The following is a 16599-nucleotide window of genomic DNA, read 5'->3' on the forward strand; positions in this document are numbered from 1 at the left end:
ACAGGTCGTTTATGTAGCACTAGACAAAGCAACATAAGCTTTTTTTAGAATTCTTTATGGCCATCTGATGAATAAAAAAAACAATATTCACTCTCTCTTAACTTCTGAGGAAAATGTGTTTTTAGCTGTTAGATTTTCAACTATGTTCACCCGACACTTTTTCCTGTCTCCCCTTTGGTCCTGGTTAGGTAGTCTGCAGTGGGTTTATCCAGAGCGTTTTTGTGGGGAACATCTAACTCAGAGTTGATTAGAGCTTCTTGGGCTCAGCCTCACAGTATGTTTGTGAGGCATTTGAAGAAGTTATATTGAGCTGCTGGAAATTATAACAGACATCAGGCATTTTTGCTGGAAAAATGAAGTGATTAATCAATAACAAAAAAGTTGCATTCAATCGATTCATCAACTAATCAATTCAGCTTTTATACAAGTTCTTGGAAACATGGGTGGAAATTCTAAAAAAAAGAAAAAAGAATACTATTACAAAGAATTAACCCCGTTACATAGTTAAGATCTGAACATCTAGCAAGCTGTGGAATGTTTTGAAGTTGTAGAATGTGCAATAAGTTGCATATTACACAGTGTGATCATTAGAACACCCTTTGAGTAGTTCCCTATCAGCTTTAATAGCAGCTGATCTCCACTAGATGGTGTAGGTGTTCCACTTTAGCACCTAAGTTGATACAAAGTATCACACATTCCATATTCCTCCCACTGCACGCACTGCTTCTTATAAGTTCCTCTTATAAGGCTCATTCAAGCATGTATCCTTAAATTTCTCATGTGTCTCTTTCTTTTCTTACTCACACACACACTTTACCAATGTCTTTCTAATTTCTGTTTAAGATACACACACAAACCTTTGGTTAAAAATATGAATCTGCATTAAACTGTAATAATAATAATATATTTCTGAATCTCAGCAGCTCTGCAGCCAGGGCAACTGTGATGTTTTTCTTGAGGCAATCCCCTACTCAACGTCTAAATTTAGCAACAAACTCATATCCACAGCTGTAGCTGGATACAGCTGAATGGGCTGCAGCCTAACCTGTTCATCTGCTGTTTTATCTCGAGCCCACTGCCTCGCAATCTTACTAATTTGATGAGAGCAACAGAAATGCTTATACTTAATCTTTGTGACCAGAGTGGGAGATGATGTTTGGGTGTTTGGAGTGTTATATAGATTTGGTTTCCAGTGGTGACCTCTCCTGTTCTTCTTTGAGACACTCTGGCTGGCCTAGTCTGACAGCTTGTCAAAATATTCTACTCAGAAATGAAGTGTGGGCGCAAGAGGTGGGAATGCCAGAGATGACACAATTCTGTTTTGTTTTAGTTGTTGTTGTAAGTCAGTTTAAAAGTCTCTTACTTATGGCAGCTCAACTGGACATGGTCATGGTCACAGCTTATGGCTTTTTGTATTATTTTTGAGATGCATGAATTTACCATGAGTTTTTGAATTTTGTTGTATTACACCGTAGTTTTTACTTCGCTGTCTGATTTATGTCCAGAAGTGCAGCCTTGTCACATGTGTAGTTAATGTTGCTTTCATTTTATGAGAGACCACTAAATTCTTGCAAAACAGGGGGTCTTTGAACTGCAGCTCCTTCCAGTGATACAATTTCTATGGCCGTAATCAATATTATTATCACCACTTGTTGGATGGTTATTCAAATGATGATTATGTCCAGGATAATCAGGTTTTTATATTGATTCTTTTTCAATTGAGTATAAAATACTGGGCCTATTGTTGTTGTTGTTGTTGTTGTTGTTGTTGTTTTCAAAAATTAAATGCTAAGAGTACCATTTTACTGTTTTTCTCCTTCATCATACTGCTAAATGCTAGCTGGAAGAACTGTGTAGGAACGTGTCCTATTTGATTAGGCGTGACTTATCATGCGTTACACCTCTGTTAACTTTCATGCCTTACCGCAATAACCATGTGTTTTTCTTTATCTTAAAGCGTGTGTTTCTGTGTGTGTCATTGGTGACTGCAGGAGGATTGTTCTGCACTGGGGTATGAATACCCAGTAGTGACAGGAGGTAGGAGGCCCTCTCCGCTGTCCTTAGCCCTTTAGACACTCAGGCTTTAGAATAGTGTGGTTGTCACTTTGTATCTCATAAAAGTTGTTACTTAACAACAGTCAGCACATATTTCCTAAACTGTCAAGTTCCATCTCTGAATAACATGTGAAGTTTTGTTTGGTAAAAGTTCTCCTAGGGCCATGGCTATTGCTTTCCCTCTTTCTTAAACAGCTCATTACATGTCAGAATGTGCTGCATCAATGTTAAACTTGGCAGAAATCCTGATCTGATTTTTCTTTTTCTTTGCCTCTCATGGAGTTTTCATAATAAATTACAGCAGGTCTTAAGGCAAAAGAGAATATGATGGATGTAAGCCCTGACATGCAGTAAAGTGTCACACTTGCTTTGTCACACAACTTCCTGTGTAGGATGTGGTCAGGGAATATTTACCCAAAGCATCTCTAATTCACAAGTCTAAGGTTATACTGGTGAATAAGGAAAGTTCACCAAAGCTTTTAGTACATTTCTGTGGTTTTGTGGTCACTCTTGTAAATTTAATGTAGAGGGAAATTTTCTGTTTCACACTTGACTGATCTTTCAGAAATGCAGGAAAACTAGGTCCTGACTGGGTTTGATGCAGGTATTGTTTTACAGCAAAGTATAAAACACAGAATAAATATAAATATAAAACAGCATTTGCGTATATCATGATCTACAGAATTCTGTCTGCTGTGTCCTCTTAGATTGTTCCTCTGTTATTTTTAGATGTCAGGCGTAGACTGACCACAGGCAGGACCACAAGGCAAAAGGTTGAAGCTGGTTTTATCTCTCAGAATGGTGGGGTCAGGGATTTATTAACAGCAGTCTGACCACATTATTGAGCTGCCTTGTTTCTATATGTTCTACAGGCAGAGGCCATTCAGGGTCACAGAAACAGCAGCCGGCAACAAAATGGGAAAAATCTGTTTCATAAGCTTGGTTTAACCCCTTTTATTTAGCGCTTGTGTAACAGGACTATCAAAAGCTTAAGCTCAAATTGCTGTAAAGCGATGGGTTGTTCACTGTAAACAGTCATTGTTAGATGCCAGAGCTGTGGACTGTCAAGAATGTCACAATACCGTAAGATTTTCATAAAATGGTTCTGATTACATTCCCAATTAATTGCTCATTTGCTCAGTCTGTTCTATATAGTATACTGTATCTCAGTAAATCTTGTGATATAATCTGAGTGCACATGTTATGTGTTGAGTATGTACTTAATAGTAAATGTACTCATTTTTGAGGTTTTCTCAGAGAGGATAACCGAATAAAGTGGTGTATTAATGAAAAATATGAAAAAATATAAAAAGCGACTTACAAGTGAGGGACATCGCTAAAGCTTCAGTGCAGAAGGAGAACTTGGCAAAAGTACACAGTATTACATACGGTGGCTCAGAGAGGTCAACACACTGCAACTTAAGAAAAGACATGCAAATACACAAAACACAAACAAATTCAGAAAACATCATCAATTTGACAACACATGCGCTGCAAATACACACAACACAATGGAAGTATTTCCAGGGGACACGAAAAAGCGATAGACCAAGGCTGGCACTTGTTGTTAACATGTGCGTCCCAGTCAGGCTCATCACTTTTTCTTTTTAAGTTATTTTTTGCCTTAATTCTGATAGCGAGAGTGGGAGAGAGATAGGAAAGTCAGAGAGAGAGAGAGGATGATATGGAGCAAAGGGCCACGGGTTGGACTCGGAGCAGGGTTGCTGTGGTTAGGATTACGCCTTTATGGTACGCGCTCTACCAGCTGACAAGTTCTGCTACTTTTAAATGTTAAAATTAAAATCCCACAATGCTAACAAGGAATTTTCTATCAGACAAATTGGAAGAGAGACAATCAAGGGCAGAAAAACTCTCCACGGTCTCATTCTGTTCAAAGAAATGCTGATGTGATCCAATCTGTCAAAGGCACATTAAAGATCAATAAAAGTACAAAACATAGTTGTTAATTGTCAGACTGACCCCAGGAACATTTTCAGTGATTTTTAGCTGAATAAATCAGAGTGAAATCATGAGTTGTGAAGACTTTTTTTTAAATTTTTTTTTAATTTTTTTTAAGCTTAAGGGTCTAGACCAGGTCTCTTCACCCGTATTTGAACTCAAGTTTCTTAAAACAGTCTGGACACAGCATGTCAGGGCGCAAGTGCAAGCATCCGCATCTTTCCACTGAAATGCATGCTGTAGAAAGCATTTCTGCCTAGCAATGCTTCTGTATGTGAACATTCCCTTAGGTATGACAAATGCACACAGGCAGGCGAGAGAATCTTCCGTTGAACAGGACAGATTATTCCGCTCCCTCCACTCACTCTCTCTTTCTTCAGATTAGTGAGCGTGCTCCCTGGGACTGTGTAACTCAGCCCTGTTTGGTTTAAGCACACTTTCTTTTACAAGCTGTGATGCTGAAATCCCTACATGGCCGCTAGATCACTGCTGTTTTATAATGGTCATATTCACTGACATTCACATGTGCATGTACTTCATCACATATTGTATCAGGAGCACATTTTTTTCTCCGTAGATATTGTTCTGGCTAAACATTGCAGATATGTCGTGTATAGTCAACATTTCCCCATATTTAAAAACAAAATTTCATTTTATTACAGAGCATCTTTAGCTAAAGCCAAAAGGCATCATTATGACACTATATTACATAAGAGCAGGGGTTCCCTGTCCTCTGTTTTTTGATTGTCTCAGCTCTCCTGCTCTGTCAGATGTGTCAGCAGGGACAACTGAAACGACAACTCCTCCTGAGCCCTGCTGTCTGCAGGGAATCTGTCATGTTCACTGGAGAATTAAGAATTGCAGCACTCGTTGCTCACAGATGTGACCTGTGTCTCTCTTCACTTTTCTGTTTCCGCATGAATTCCCAAAATAACTGAAATAGTATTTAGCTTTAGCCTAACCTTATATCCTACTCTATTTGTATTTGTACAACAGCTGTTTAAAACCTCCCAATTCCTCAGTTGAGATCATTCAGATCAGCTAAAGAAGACTTCTTCTTTGGCTAAAGTATGTAAATATTGATGCTAAGATAACTGATAAAAAACTGTTATTTTTTTGCTTCAGTTAATTAAATCCTCATTACAGTGATGAAACAGTCTGCCATTAGAAATGTTTAGACACAGCCTTAGGATGCAATAAGCTGCTAGAAAAGCATTACTACATCTGTCGATCAACACTTCAATCTGTCTGACCTCACATCGCTTTCTATTAACTCTTTTAAGCCTGTTCACCCACTCTCTCTCTCTCTCTCTCTCTCTCTCTCTCTCTCTCTCTCTCTCTCTCTCTCTCTCTCTCTCTCTCTCTCTCTCTCCTCTCTCTCTCTCTCTCTCTCTCACTCTCACTCACTCACACACACACACTCACACACACACACACACACACACACACACACACACACACACACACACACACACACTCTCTGCCTTCCCAACCCCCATCTCACGGATGTTATCCTTTTCACTTGGTTACTCAAATCCTCACTAATGCTGTTCAATTAAACTCTCAGTAAGTGGAACTTAAACCTCCATTGGACAGCTGCTCGACAATTACGCATGATACCACTGTGCTCATTCTGTCCGCGCGGTTCTACACGACTCTAACAATCACCGCCTGCCACAAATGACCTCCTCCTGGCCGGTTGCCCCAGGAGGAGTTTCCTTAAGGTAACAGAAAGAGATGTACAGAGAGGAAGGATCAGTTAGAGTGAAAATAAGTAGCTGAACTATCTGTGACTTCATATTCATGTGTATAGGTTTTTCTGTTTACCCAGTTTGAAGGGCTCTTTGCTTTAAGAAGTAATATCCCTATTTAATTGCAGTTTTCAAAGGAATTTAGTTCCTACAGAGGGCTGCAGAAAGCCAGTGCTTGATAAACTAGCTTAGACAGATCAGGCCTAGCACCCTACAGCAACTCTGGATGCCAGTTCATGTCCCAGTCCCAGCCTCCCTCGATGGAGGTCCCCAGACTGCCCCTAAGAACACATTAGTGAAAGACCGCATGAGATGCTCACTGTGGTGACAAATGTCAAATTTGGGAGTCCTTTTCTCCTTTCACTTGCTAAAGGCCCGCTGTGTAGAATTGATTGAAAAAGGCTGTGCCTATATATATATATTTTTTTTTAGAGCTAATGCTGCCATGGTGGTGAGGGATCACTGGTCATGACAGTATCCCACAATACCTCTGTGGTCAGAGAAAGTTTCTAATGCTCTGTCGATCAGAGCTGTTGTCTTCCCCTCTCTGCCACTGTGCTGCAGTGTGTTGGCTGTAGTTTGGGAGAGGTCAGATGTCTGAGTTGAAACTCCTGTACAACAAGGACGGACTCCAGAGGCTTCATTATGGTATGGCATCATTGACTCCTAAAGCCCCGTCCTGATCAGGCCTTCAAGGATGACTCGAACAAAACCAATCATTTTAAGTGTATGTGTGTATATATTTCCACAGCTTGTATTTACAGCTGCTTGCTTGTGTTCACAGTATAGCTGTTGGGTTACGTGGTGAATTGTAATCTGAATATTGTTGTCCTCAAGTCTCGTTTTCCTTCGCCGTCTGCTCACTCCTGGGGGGGAAAAAAAAAAAAAAAAGGGCTGCTGTTGTTGATATGAATTTTACTCTGCTGTAGTCGTGATCAGTGAAACACATGTTCGGCCATATATATACAGCTTTCCTCTCCTCTTCCTCCCCCGCACGTTGAATGAAGTGCAGGGCCCTATCAGTGCTCTGCATTCGCTCAACATGATTGAGTGTCTGAGAGGGATTTTAGCAGCTCAGTAGATTTTTGGATAACTACAAATCAGGCACTTAATCAAAGCAAGGAGGGGAAGGCCACGACACAAGGGAGGACATTGTGATAATGTGTGGAGTGGGAGGAGATGGATTTCCTTTCTTTAGGCTGAGGTTTGTTCAGCAATGCTTTCTAACAACCAGCTACTGGGTCCTATACTAACAATGGGAACTGATAGGATTTGGTTTTCAGGTATTGTTCAATTGTTTCCCTCTGCATTGATACAAACATGATGAGTACATTCTGAGTCACCCCGCTGTGTGCACCCTAAACACAATGTCACTAATTAGCAATTTAACAGCAGCACACTAAGGCTTTATGTAAAGATCAGAGTTTCTTATTTTTAGCTCAGCATCCTTTATAACTGATTTATCTTGTGACTAACAAAGAATAGAGGTTCTTTCCAAATTTGCTCCAGCAGACTCTGCTGATTGAACATAAAGCAGCCCATGGTTCAGGCCAGTGTTCATTTGATAACAGTCTTGAGAAAAGAAACCCTGATGAAAGTGTCTAAGCATTTGTTCCGACCGGCTTTGACTCTGGGTTCAGAGGCAGGCCAGGAGGCAGTGTGTCCTCTGCTGTGCAATTTTATGTGTCGTGCTAGTTAAAAGTTCAGTAATGACATAAACGCAGAGGTAGTTTATGGAACATGAGTGGCACGCAGATGAAACGCCTCCCCCTTCAGCCATGTCATGACTGCGCCGCCGGAGTGTGACATGCTGATAAGTGGGCACGTGTAGAACAAGGTCACAGGTTTCTAACAAAAGAAATGTAAAAGGTTTCACCAATCGTCTTTTCTGGTGACAGCAGTAGGTGTAGACTCTTAAAATGTCTGTCTGGCATGCTCACAGTGACGGCTGCTAACATTGGGATTTTTTTTTTTTTCCAAAAGAACCATACATGTCATCATGCAGTGATAAGGTGTCTATCATCTTTAGTGATTCTCTCTTCTGTTTATCTGGTGTTTTGGTCCTTTGGTCCTTTTTTTGTTTTCCAGATATAGTCAAAGGGGATGTAACGCTTGCTGTCAATCTGAAGAAAGTTGGCAAACGTGCCTGTTGTGAATTATTAAATCATAGTAAGTGTGACAGGCATGGGTTATTGGATTGCTCATATTTGTTGCTCACTCCGTTGGAATATTTTTGTAGCTGTTTATAGCTCCTAGTGTATTTATTAATTACAAGGCGTTGGTGTATGCGTTGTGTAATTTTAATTTTAGACATTTTCACATGTTAAAGTGAATAAAGATTATAAGTAGAGAATATAGGCAGCTGCCGAGTGGTTTTCATCTGGTGGTGCAATACGTAACAAATGGTTATTTTATTGATTTATTTTGGTGATGGATGGCTAGTCTGTCAGATGATGCATGCTTGTATTGATTACTGTACCTTGCATTGCACACCAGTCAATAAATGTGTAGATTTTCAGATGGAGATAAATCAAAGGTCAACAAAGGAGTTATATGGTTTGGTAATGACAAGACATCAGTCGTCACATGGTTTCAGTGGCCATGAAAAGCTGTGGCAGGGTAGTAAAAGCCCCAAAGATGTGCTGGGTATGTTTTTAATAATGCCAGTACTTGAATATTATTAGGCATGCCTTTGACTGGATGTTTCCATATCTGGCTGGGGCTGTTGGATTTTTGTCAGGCATGTTATGTAGGCTTTGCATGGATCACAAGACTGACACTGTATCTGCACAGCCTGAGTTCCTGTCTCTGGCCTCTCCCACTTCTCAGTACCTTACCCATATCACGACTCCTGGGGGGCCCTGGAGCAGAGGGGAGTGAATTGTGGCATCACGTTTCCACGGCAGTGGTGGCGGGTGCATGGACTGTACCCTGTTGTAAAGAGAGTCTGTCAAGACAAGCAGACAGAGATGATGGAGGGAATGACATCTGCCCCAAATCTGTTCTCCGACACCCTGACCCAAAGTGTTGGACATAACCCTGCAAAGGCGACAAGGCTCATTGGTTCTGCCGCTCCTGTTGAGATTGATGCAAACATACACCGAGTGCAGTGTGGATACTAGGGCATCTCTTCTAAACTCCTCACTCTGTCTTGGTTTAAATAAGGAGCAGTTGAAAGGCCCTTTTGAGCTTGGCTTGTTTGCTCTCTGCACACATTGTGAAATTTAAATCAGATTTCAGTTGAATTAAACCACCTTTCCCCTCAGGGTTCTATTTAAGTCCAGGGACCAAAAGGTCATAGCTCCAAGAATAGGGCTGTCAGTTAGCAACAGCCTGTTTGCTGGATTCCTTTGATAGAGGTTGCTTCTTCGACTACTTTACTATACATGACTGCTCCTGATGGCATCTCTTTTAATTATCTCCTTGGCACACGAGCTGGTCCACTCAGATAAGCTTCAGTATTATATTACTGCAAGCGGGTGTCTCATCTACTGTCTCTTCAATCTGTAGCCACCGTTGCGTTGAGTCCAATTACTGTGGTGTTTACTTTCAGCCTCCAACCATTATCATATTTTTACTGTTCACTTGTACCTGCACCTCCTCTGTTCACCTAAGAATGCTTTTATTGTTCATCAGACCAGTTTCTAACAGCCAATAATAACAGAAATTATTCTGTAGTTAGCTAGTCGGGCATCATTAAAATTTCTTTCTTGATCAAAAAGACTTGACAATATACAAGATTAAATTATTTCTTTTCATCACTTTCAATAATTTATTTTAAAAACAAGGGCATATTAACAAAAAGACAGCATCTCAGTTATGTCTGTGTGTCTGCCTTTGACATATATTGTCACAGATAAAGTTACATAATGAATATTTCATGGGCAGTTGAGCAGACCCACGTGAGAGTCCCCTTCTCTGGGGCCATAGGCTATTGCAAAGTCCTGACCAGTGAGCATTCAGCTTCCCCCTTTTCTCCTGACAGAATAAACTATATTAAACCACACTGCAGGGTAACAGACGGACAAAGAGGAGCACAAAAAAATGCACTACTTTTTTTCTTAAGAGAGCTGCTTTAAACACAACACATTTCAATGCCTTGCTCTCTCACGCAGCTGTAGCTCTCTGAATATTCCTCCTCATAGCTTCTCTTCATATCCCTCCCACCACATTCCCTCCCTCTCTTTCTCTCTCTCTCTCTCTCTCTCTCTCTCTCTCTCTCTCTCTCTCCTCCCATCTCTTGCCTGTGTGCACCGTGCCGCTTTATGCTGAGCACAAGGCATACAGATGTAAGTTTAATACAGGCAACGGTCAGAGCTGGGACGTGAATATGAGGTTGCCCTTTTGCTAACATGCAGTAGTATTCAGTAGAATATTCAGCAGCAGCGCAACTGTCAAGGTGGGCTCAGAGAGGGAGATGAAAACCTCCTGCAACTGTCTGCTGTGTTTTATTCTCTCCATCTCTTTGTGTGGATCTTATGCATTTCCACTCTTAAAGCTTGGAAGCAAGAGGTGTTATCTCTGGCACTGAGCTCAGCATTAAAAGGAAATTGCAAGACTCTAAATCTGCCTGTCAGCCTCTGATGAGCCTCTGATTAATAGATAAAGCGAGAGGAGAACACCCGGATGAATCAAGGAAAAACTTGCAGAGGGAAATCCGTACAAGCCCTGCTTTTTTTGGACTCTGGTTTGTAGAAGATTTTGATTCTTTTTTCATTTTCTGCATTGTACTGGAACTGCGTTTTATGTGTCTGAAGTCTGCAGTGATTGCAGATTTGTTTGTCACACTAGCTGAGGCAGAAATGCTCTAATGTTGTGCTTGGATTTGGACTTCCTGAGAGAGGATTTTGTTTTCACCTGATCAGCGGTCCTCCTGTGTTTAAATACTGTCCTCCTGTTTTTTTATTGAACATTGTGAGTTGGTCCGTCACTTTAGACTTTAGAGACAGTGATTTCTACCAGAGACACAATTTTTGAGGCTAGATTCGGAGTAATTGCGTCCTACAGACTGAACAGTCTCACTCTCTTCAGTGGATCCTCAGGCTTTCCACCTTTGGGACTATCTGCCGTTGGGACAGACGGTCAAAATCCAGGATGCAGGTGTCATTAGTGTGCACGGACCATCGCGGAGGGGTGAGCCGCAATACGGAGGACCGGCTAAACCGACAGAACGCCAATAGCCCCAACACAGGCACCCGCAGCAAGTTCAGAGCAGTGGCAATGGTGGCTCGCAGTCTTGGACAACTCTCTGTTCAGAGTGTTCCTTCCTCCAGCGAGCAAAGCATGAAGACTGGCATGAAATATAGGTAGGGCATGTAAAAACTGTTAACTGGTGGCTATATATTTGGCCCTAAAACTTTTGGTCTGATACTACGAATTTAAAGGAATCTTAAACCAGAGGGTTTGCCTCCTTCTGTTATAATATATGTTAACAGATGACCATCAAATGCTTTGGCTCATGGTACAATAAATCACAGAGAAGACGGCCTGTTTTTCCACTTTGACATACAATAGTTAGTCTAAGTCAGTTTATCTTCCTTACGCCTTCCTGTCAAAAGTTTCAAACCCCACCAGTTTGAGATTGATGACAGTTGACAGAAATGCTTCATCACGACAGTAACTAATTAATACACCTCCCCAAATTTGAATTTGTTTATCAAGTGGGGTCTAAAAAAACGGCTAGATCTTGGAAGTAGAGCTTTGCTGTTTGTAATTTCATCTGATCTTTGTATTTAAGTGGTTGACATTTAGTTAGTGGCAGTTGATGTCTAATCTGTTGTGTGCAGGAATGACATGAATAAGCTGTAAAAATACAGTGAGCCGCATTTGTTCAGATTTAAAGGGGGAACTAATTAGTATTTTCCCAGATTAGTCATCTGAGTGAGAGAATATTGTTCTCATAAAACCTCATTTCTGTTTGTCCACCTTTCACTGGTCTTAGTCTTGATTTTCTTTACAGTGTGGGTTTATACTGATAATTATCACTGCGGTTCTTTTTTTGAATATATAGCAGAAAAATTCAGATTAGCTGTATTTCCAGTCATTGAATGAAAAGCTACATAAGTCAGTTGTCACTATTAATAATTTTTTCGTTTTGAATAGCCTCTCTAAATGGACAGAAAAACGAACAGACACTTTGCATAAAGATAGTTTTTGCCCACAACATTGTATGTTGATGTGATGCTGTATTGAATTTGTATCCCACCTCTTCAGTTTTGCATTTTATTTAAGGGAAATTATATTGCTTGTTTGTGTGTAGAAACCCTAAGGGACATGAAAAGTAATGGCCGTGTTTTATCTACCATACGCCATATTTAACATTTAAGCAGAGGTTCACGTGCAGAAAAGCATTTGTAACAAAATGCAAATGCCGTGTCTCTAATCGTGTGGTGAATTATTCAAATTATTCAGGCTTTTATACAAGGGCTGGAAAAGGAGCAGAAGAAGATTATGAAGTGGAATATCTTTAAAACATATTGAGGTGCTGAGCCTAGGGGGGAGTGGATGGCAAATTGAACAGAATTGGAGGACAACAAATTGTGAAGTCAGTGTCAGTGAGGAAATGAATGCACATTATTTTCCAGCGTGGTAAGGTAGTGACATTATGATCTGCGACAAGCTGGCCATTAATGCAATGTATCTGCTTTGCATCTGTGACTTTATTCAACCTGTCAGGTTTAGAATTATTTTGCAATAATAACCTACAGTGTGTGTATTTCCCACCTGTCAACTCAACTTCTCACTAAAGACTATTTGTTTGGCATGAATTTCAATTGAAAAGGACAAGCTATCACCAAAATTCATGTAGTAGATTCTGGCACAGCTGCAACCATTACTATATAAATGTTTAGAGTTCGTTGTCATTCATATTATTAATATTCTGACCAGCAACTTAATCTTGTGTCATATGAAAATATCGATTAATATTATAACATTCATCGATGTTTCTCACCTTGGTTTGAGTAGCAGTGTTACCAAGGCGTACTGTCTTTTTGCTAAAGGTGTTGCCAGTCATTGTGATATAAAATGAATACAATTGAACACACACACGTATTTGTTTCTTCAGCGGTATCAAAACCGCATCCAAGATATCACAATATACAGGCTTAAACAAAAGCTTATATAAGCTGTTCTTAAACTGTTTAATTTTACTCTTAAAAATTATAATCGGGACAAAATATTTCATTGGGTGTTTGTACTATGATCTATAAGGGTTGTCACGCAAGTGGTAAATTATTTGATTTTAACTGTAAATTTTGAAATCAACCGTTTATTTTTTAAAGCCCCAAACCTAAAGAATAAAAAGTGCAAGGTGACATTGTGCCTTTTAAGGAAGAATTTTTCTTTTTCCATTGTGCATATTAATGGCATTTGATTGTTGACTGAGAAATCAACACTGGGGTCAATCTGAGGAAACACATTACCCTTCCTCTGTGCTCTTGTCTGAAAGCACACAACAATCCCCTGCATCTGATTTGCTAGCGGCAGGCTTGCCATGTTGGCACACTGTCATTATTGAGGCTAATGATATTGAATGAGTAAAATCATTTTCAGCTCGGGGGCCAGCGGCTGTTTGTGCTCTTCACTTCTGCTGTGTGGTCCAAAGTACATAACGGGCTCTGTGTTTGTGAACCAGGCTTGTATCTGATGCAAACTGAAGGTATTCCAGCTCTTAATGCAGCACGAGGCTCAGAGATTGATGCACTGAGGGTACAACATAGTGTTTGTGGTTTTTAAGAAAAGGAATGAAAGGGAAGGAAGGAGGAGTGAAAGGCAAAAAGGGAGAGTGCTGAGGTTAATGCTGGTGTACGCACTATGCCCAAGAGAAAGTACAGTAGGCTGGAGTGGTATGTGTTCCTGTCACTGTGTTTCAAATGTGTCTCTTTGAGTTGAATCTTGCAAGCCCTTTAACATTGCCACGTAATTCTCTTCTAATCCTTGAGCGCAAGATTTCTTTTTTCTCTGTTACATTCAGTTTGAAATTTTCATTTTGCCCTTTTGACAACTGACGAAGTTAGTGGTTTTATAACTGTGCCCCAAAAGAATACAGTTAAAGCTGCCTTATCCACTCAACAAAACTTTCCATGATTATCCACACTGCAGAATGGCAGTGTGAAATTCAGATCAGCCTCATTTGCATTCAGTCCTCTCTGTTTTCCTTGAATGGCAGCCTTGATATTGAATCAAGACTGTCAGTCTACATCTGTGAGCAAGGATGCATGTTAGGTTCAAAGTGACCTCTCCCACAAGGCCAAGGAAACCATCAAAGTGACTGTCTTTTCAAGGTGCAGAGGGATTGCGGCAGCTTTAGTGGGCAGCCTCGCCGCAGACTGAGCCGTTCTGTAATGTGACACTGGGTCTGCGTGGCATGACTGGTTAAAATCATCAAGCTCAGCTGTGAGAGCCCGCACCTCCTCTAAGGAATGATTAAATGGCTTCAGTCAGGACTGAATTAATGATGCACACAAAATGGCTTATGATTATGTAAAGTAGTCTTGCTGAGGGAACGGAAGAATATCTGTGAGATTGGGGAGACTGTGCAGGTGGAGAGTCAATCCCATAAGACCCCTTCCCTTTCACAGTCCGGTATCTGCTCCTCTCTCAATCAACTAAACCCAGGGAGGGTCTTTAGGGAATGATTCACATTTACTTTGCTTCAGCGTAGCAAATAAACTGCTGCAAACTAATGCCGGGTTGAATTAGTTTGAATACATACTACTTTTCAGTTGCACTACCATTTCTGTGCTTTATGCAGATGAAATTTAAGAGCTCACCATAAACTACTGTGGATAACATTTGTAGGAGTTTTTTTGTTATTATTATTGTTATTATTATTATTATTATTATTTATTTTATTTTTGTTTTGTTTTGTTTGGTCAAAGCAAGCTATTGTTCTTTGCCACACTTCATTATCAGCTACAAAACAATTCTGCTGTTTTGCACTCAGTATCATTTACTGCAGTGTACGTGTAAATCAGAGCTGACTCACCTCCTCCCCCAGTGTAAATCTACAAGTAACTCGCCCTAGCCCAGACTGTCAGTAGGATTCCTCACATCTCTGGAGGTCCACTTTCGGTTGTAAAGTTGACAATGAGTCACAGCCCCAGTATATTGCTACCGGCAGTGTTGTGTAAGAGGATGGCATTTAAATCCCACCACAGTGTTGTGTGAGGTTGCGATGTATCATTATCAATGACTGAGATAAGACGCTACACACAAAAAAAAAAAAAAGCCCATCCCCCTGAGTTGTCTTTGTTTAGTGCACCTTGAAGTTAGTTGGTGTAACAGATGGCAGAAATAACAAAGAGAGAAATGTGAGGAGAGTGTTAAAGATGTACAAATGAAACGTGCAACATTTACACATTAATTATCAGTATGCAAGTTTAGTGTTTGCCTATTGTTATTAGCTGTGATTGCAGAATGAACAGTGAATTGGTGATGCTGAACTATGGGAATATGTGTTTCCTTGCTAGGGAATGTTTAAGAAAGATGAAACTGAACATCGATATTCTTTTACACAAACGCAAAAAGCGTGCATCGCCCAGTCTTGGGTGACAAAAACCGTGGGTGTGAGATTTGGGGCGTCGTGAGTGTGGGTGCATGCTGGGACGTTCTCCTGCGTTCTGAGGGCTCTCTTCATCAGGGAGCCAGCTTTCCACAGCCTGCACTCCCCCTTGAAATATGAATCATAAATAGACCACGGTAGTTGAACAGAACACACATACAGCAGTACATTTTGGCCACTCTGATGTAAATACTAACTAACACTCATCCACAGCACAGATTTCAGGCCACAGTAGCCACTTTAGGTACCATCTTAAATGTGCACAGAACATTCGCCATCTGTTTGCTCTGGGCATGTGGAGAGAAATTGCCAAACGGTGGGATGGTTCATTTATTGATGGAGGCTTGTGTTTCACTGTATGCACTAAGGTTTTGTCTGTGTTGGTGTATAAGAGAGCGAGTCAGATGGGGAGGGAGGGGGGGTTTGTTGTGTATCATTTTGCCTATGTGTCTATAAGCGTGTCTGCATGTGAGAGAGACACTTGTGTTATGTTGAAGGAGAAAATGAAGACAGCTGTTCTTTCTTTGCCTCACTGATAGAGTTTAATTAGAGGCCTGTGTTTGTGTGCGTGTGTCTTAGCACCACTCATTTCACTCTGCATGTTATTTTCTTAAACGCTCTAGAAATGGCCTAGATTTATTAATTCTACCGTACACTGCCAAGAAGAGCCGAGTCCTATGTTGTAGTAGGAATTTCATTTTGACTTTCGTTTGCGTTGCATTTTATTTTCCTTAGGGGTTACACATGATTGTTGGGCTTAGTGTAGCATTGCTAAAATACAGATTTATTCCAAGGTTTGTGTGCATGAATGCTCGACAAGATTATTGAGAACAGCCACACTAGACTGTTATTCTTCACACAGCAGGGAGAGGTGTTTGGATTTATAAATGAGCGCTGAATCCACAGACTTGTTTCGCCAGTGAAATTTAGCTTCAGATTTTCTTTCTGCATGAGAAGCATTTGGACTGAATGTTACGTAATGTCTAAGTCAGTGATGTAAAACAAATAGAAGTGAGGCTTTAACTTACTTCAGAAAGTACTATGGCACAGGCCAGCAGGCAAAAATCCCATCTACCCCACAGGATCATGCTTAGTCATGTGTATTTTGAATATTTAACTTCTTCATTTTTTTTAAATTAGGCAGATGGACCAATTTTCTTTTCTTTTTTACAGTGTCCAATGCAAGCTCTTTTTTTTCTGCAAGATATCCTCTTAAAGACTTGTTAGTACAGTTTGGGCCTTGATTTAACCGTGTTTTGCTTATTTGTT

The 16599-nt window shown here is 40.5% G+C and overlaps 1 protein-coding gene across 5 annotated transcripts in view; it reads left to right on the forward strand.

Annotated features, from left to right (window-relative positions):
* The window catches only part of kcnab2a (potassium voltage-gated channel subfamily A regulatory beta subunit 2a), an 87221-nt gene that overhangs the window by 44548 nt on the left and 26074 nt on the right, over positions 1 to 16599 (forward strand). Inside the window, exon 1 of one of the 5 annotated variants that reach the window (XM_056363706.1) lies at positions 10055 to 11071. The exons of the other annotated variants lie outside the window; for them this stretch is intronic. Within the exon in view, the coding sequence (XP_056219681.1) occupies positions 10860 to 11071 (212 nt within the window). The 5' untranslated portion in view covers positions 10055 to 10859. Of the gene's footprint in view, positions 1 to 10054; positions 11072 to 16599 lie in introns of those variants that run through there. 5 annotated transcript variants of the gene reach the window in all.

The sequence above is a fragment of the Seriola aureovittata genome, chromosome 2 (assembly GCF_021018895.1).
Source record: "Seriola aureovittata isolate HTS-2021-v1 ecotype China chromosome 2, ASM2101889v1, whole genome shotgun sequence".
Lineage (NCBI taxonomy): Eukaryota > Metazoa > Chordata > Actinopteri > Carangiformes > Carangidae > Seriola > Seriola aureovittata.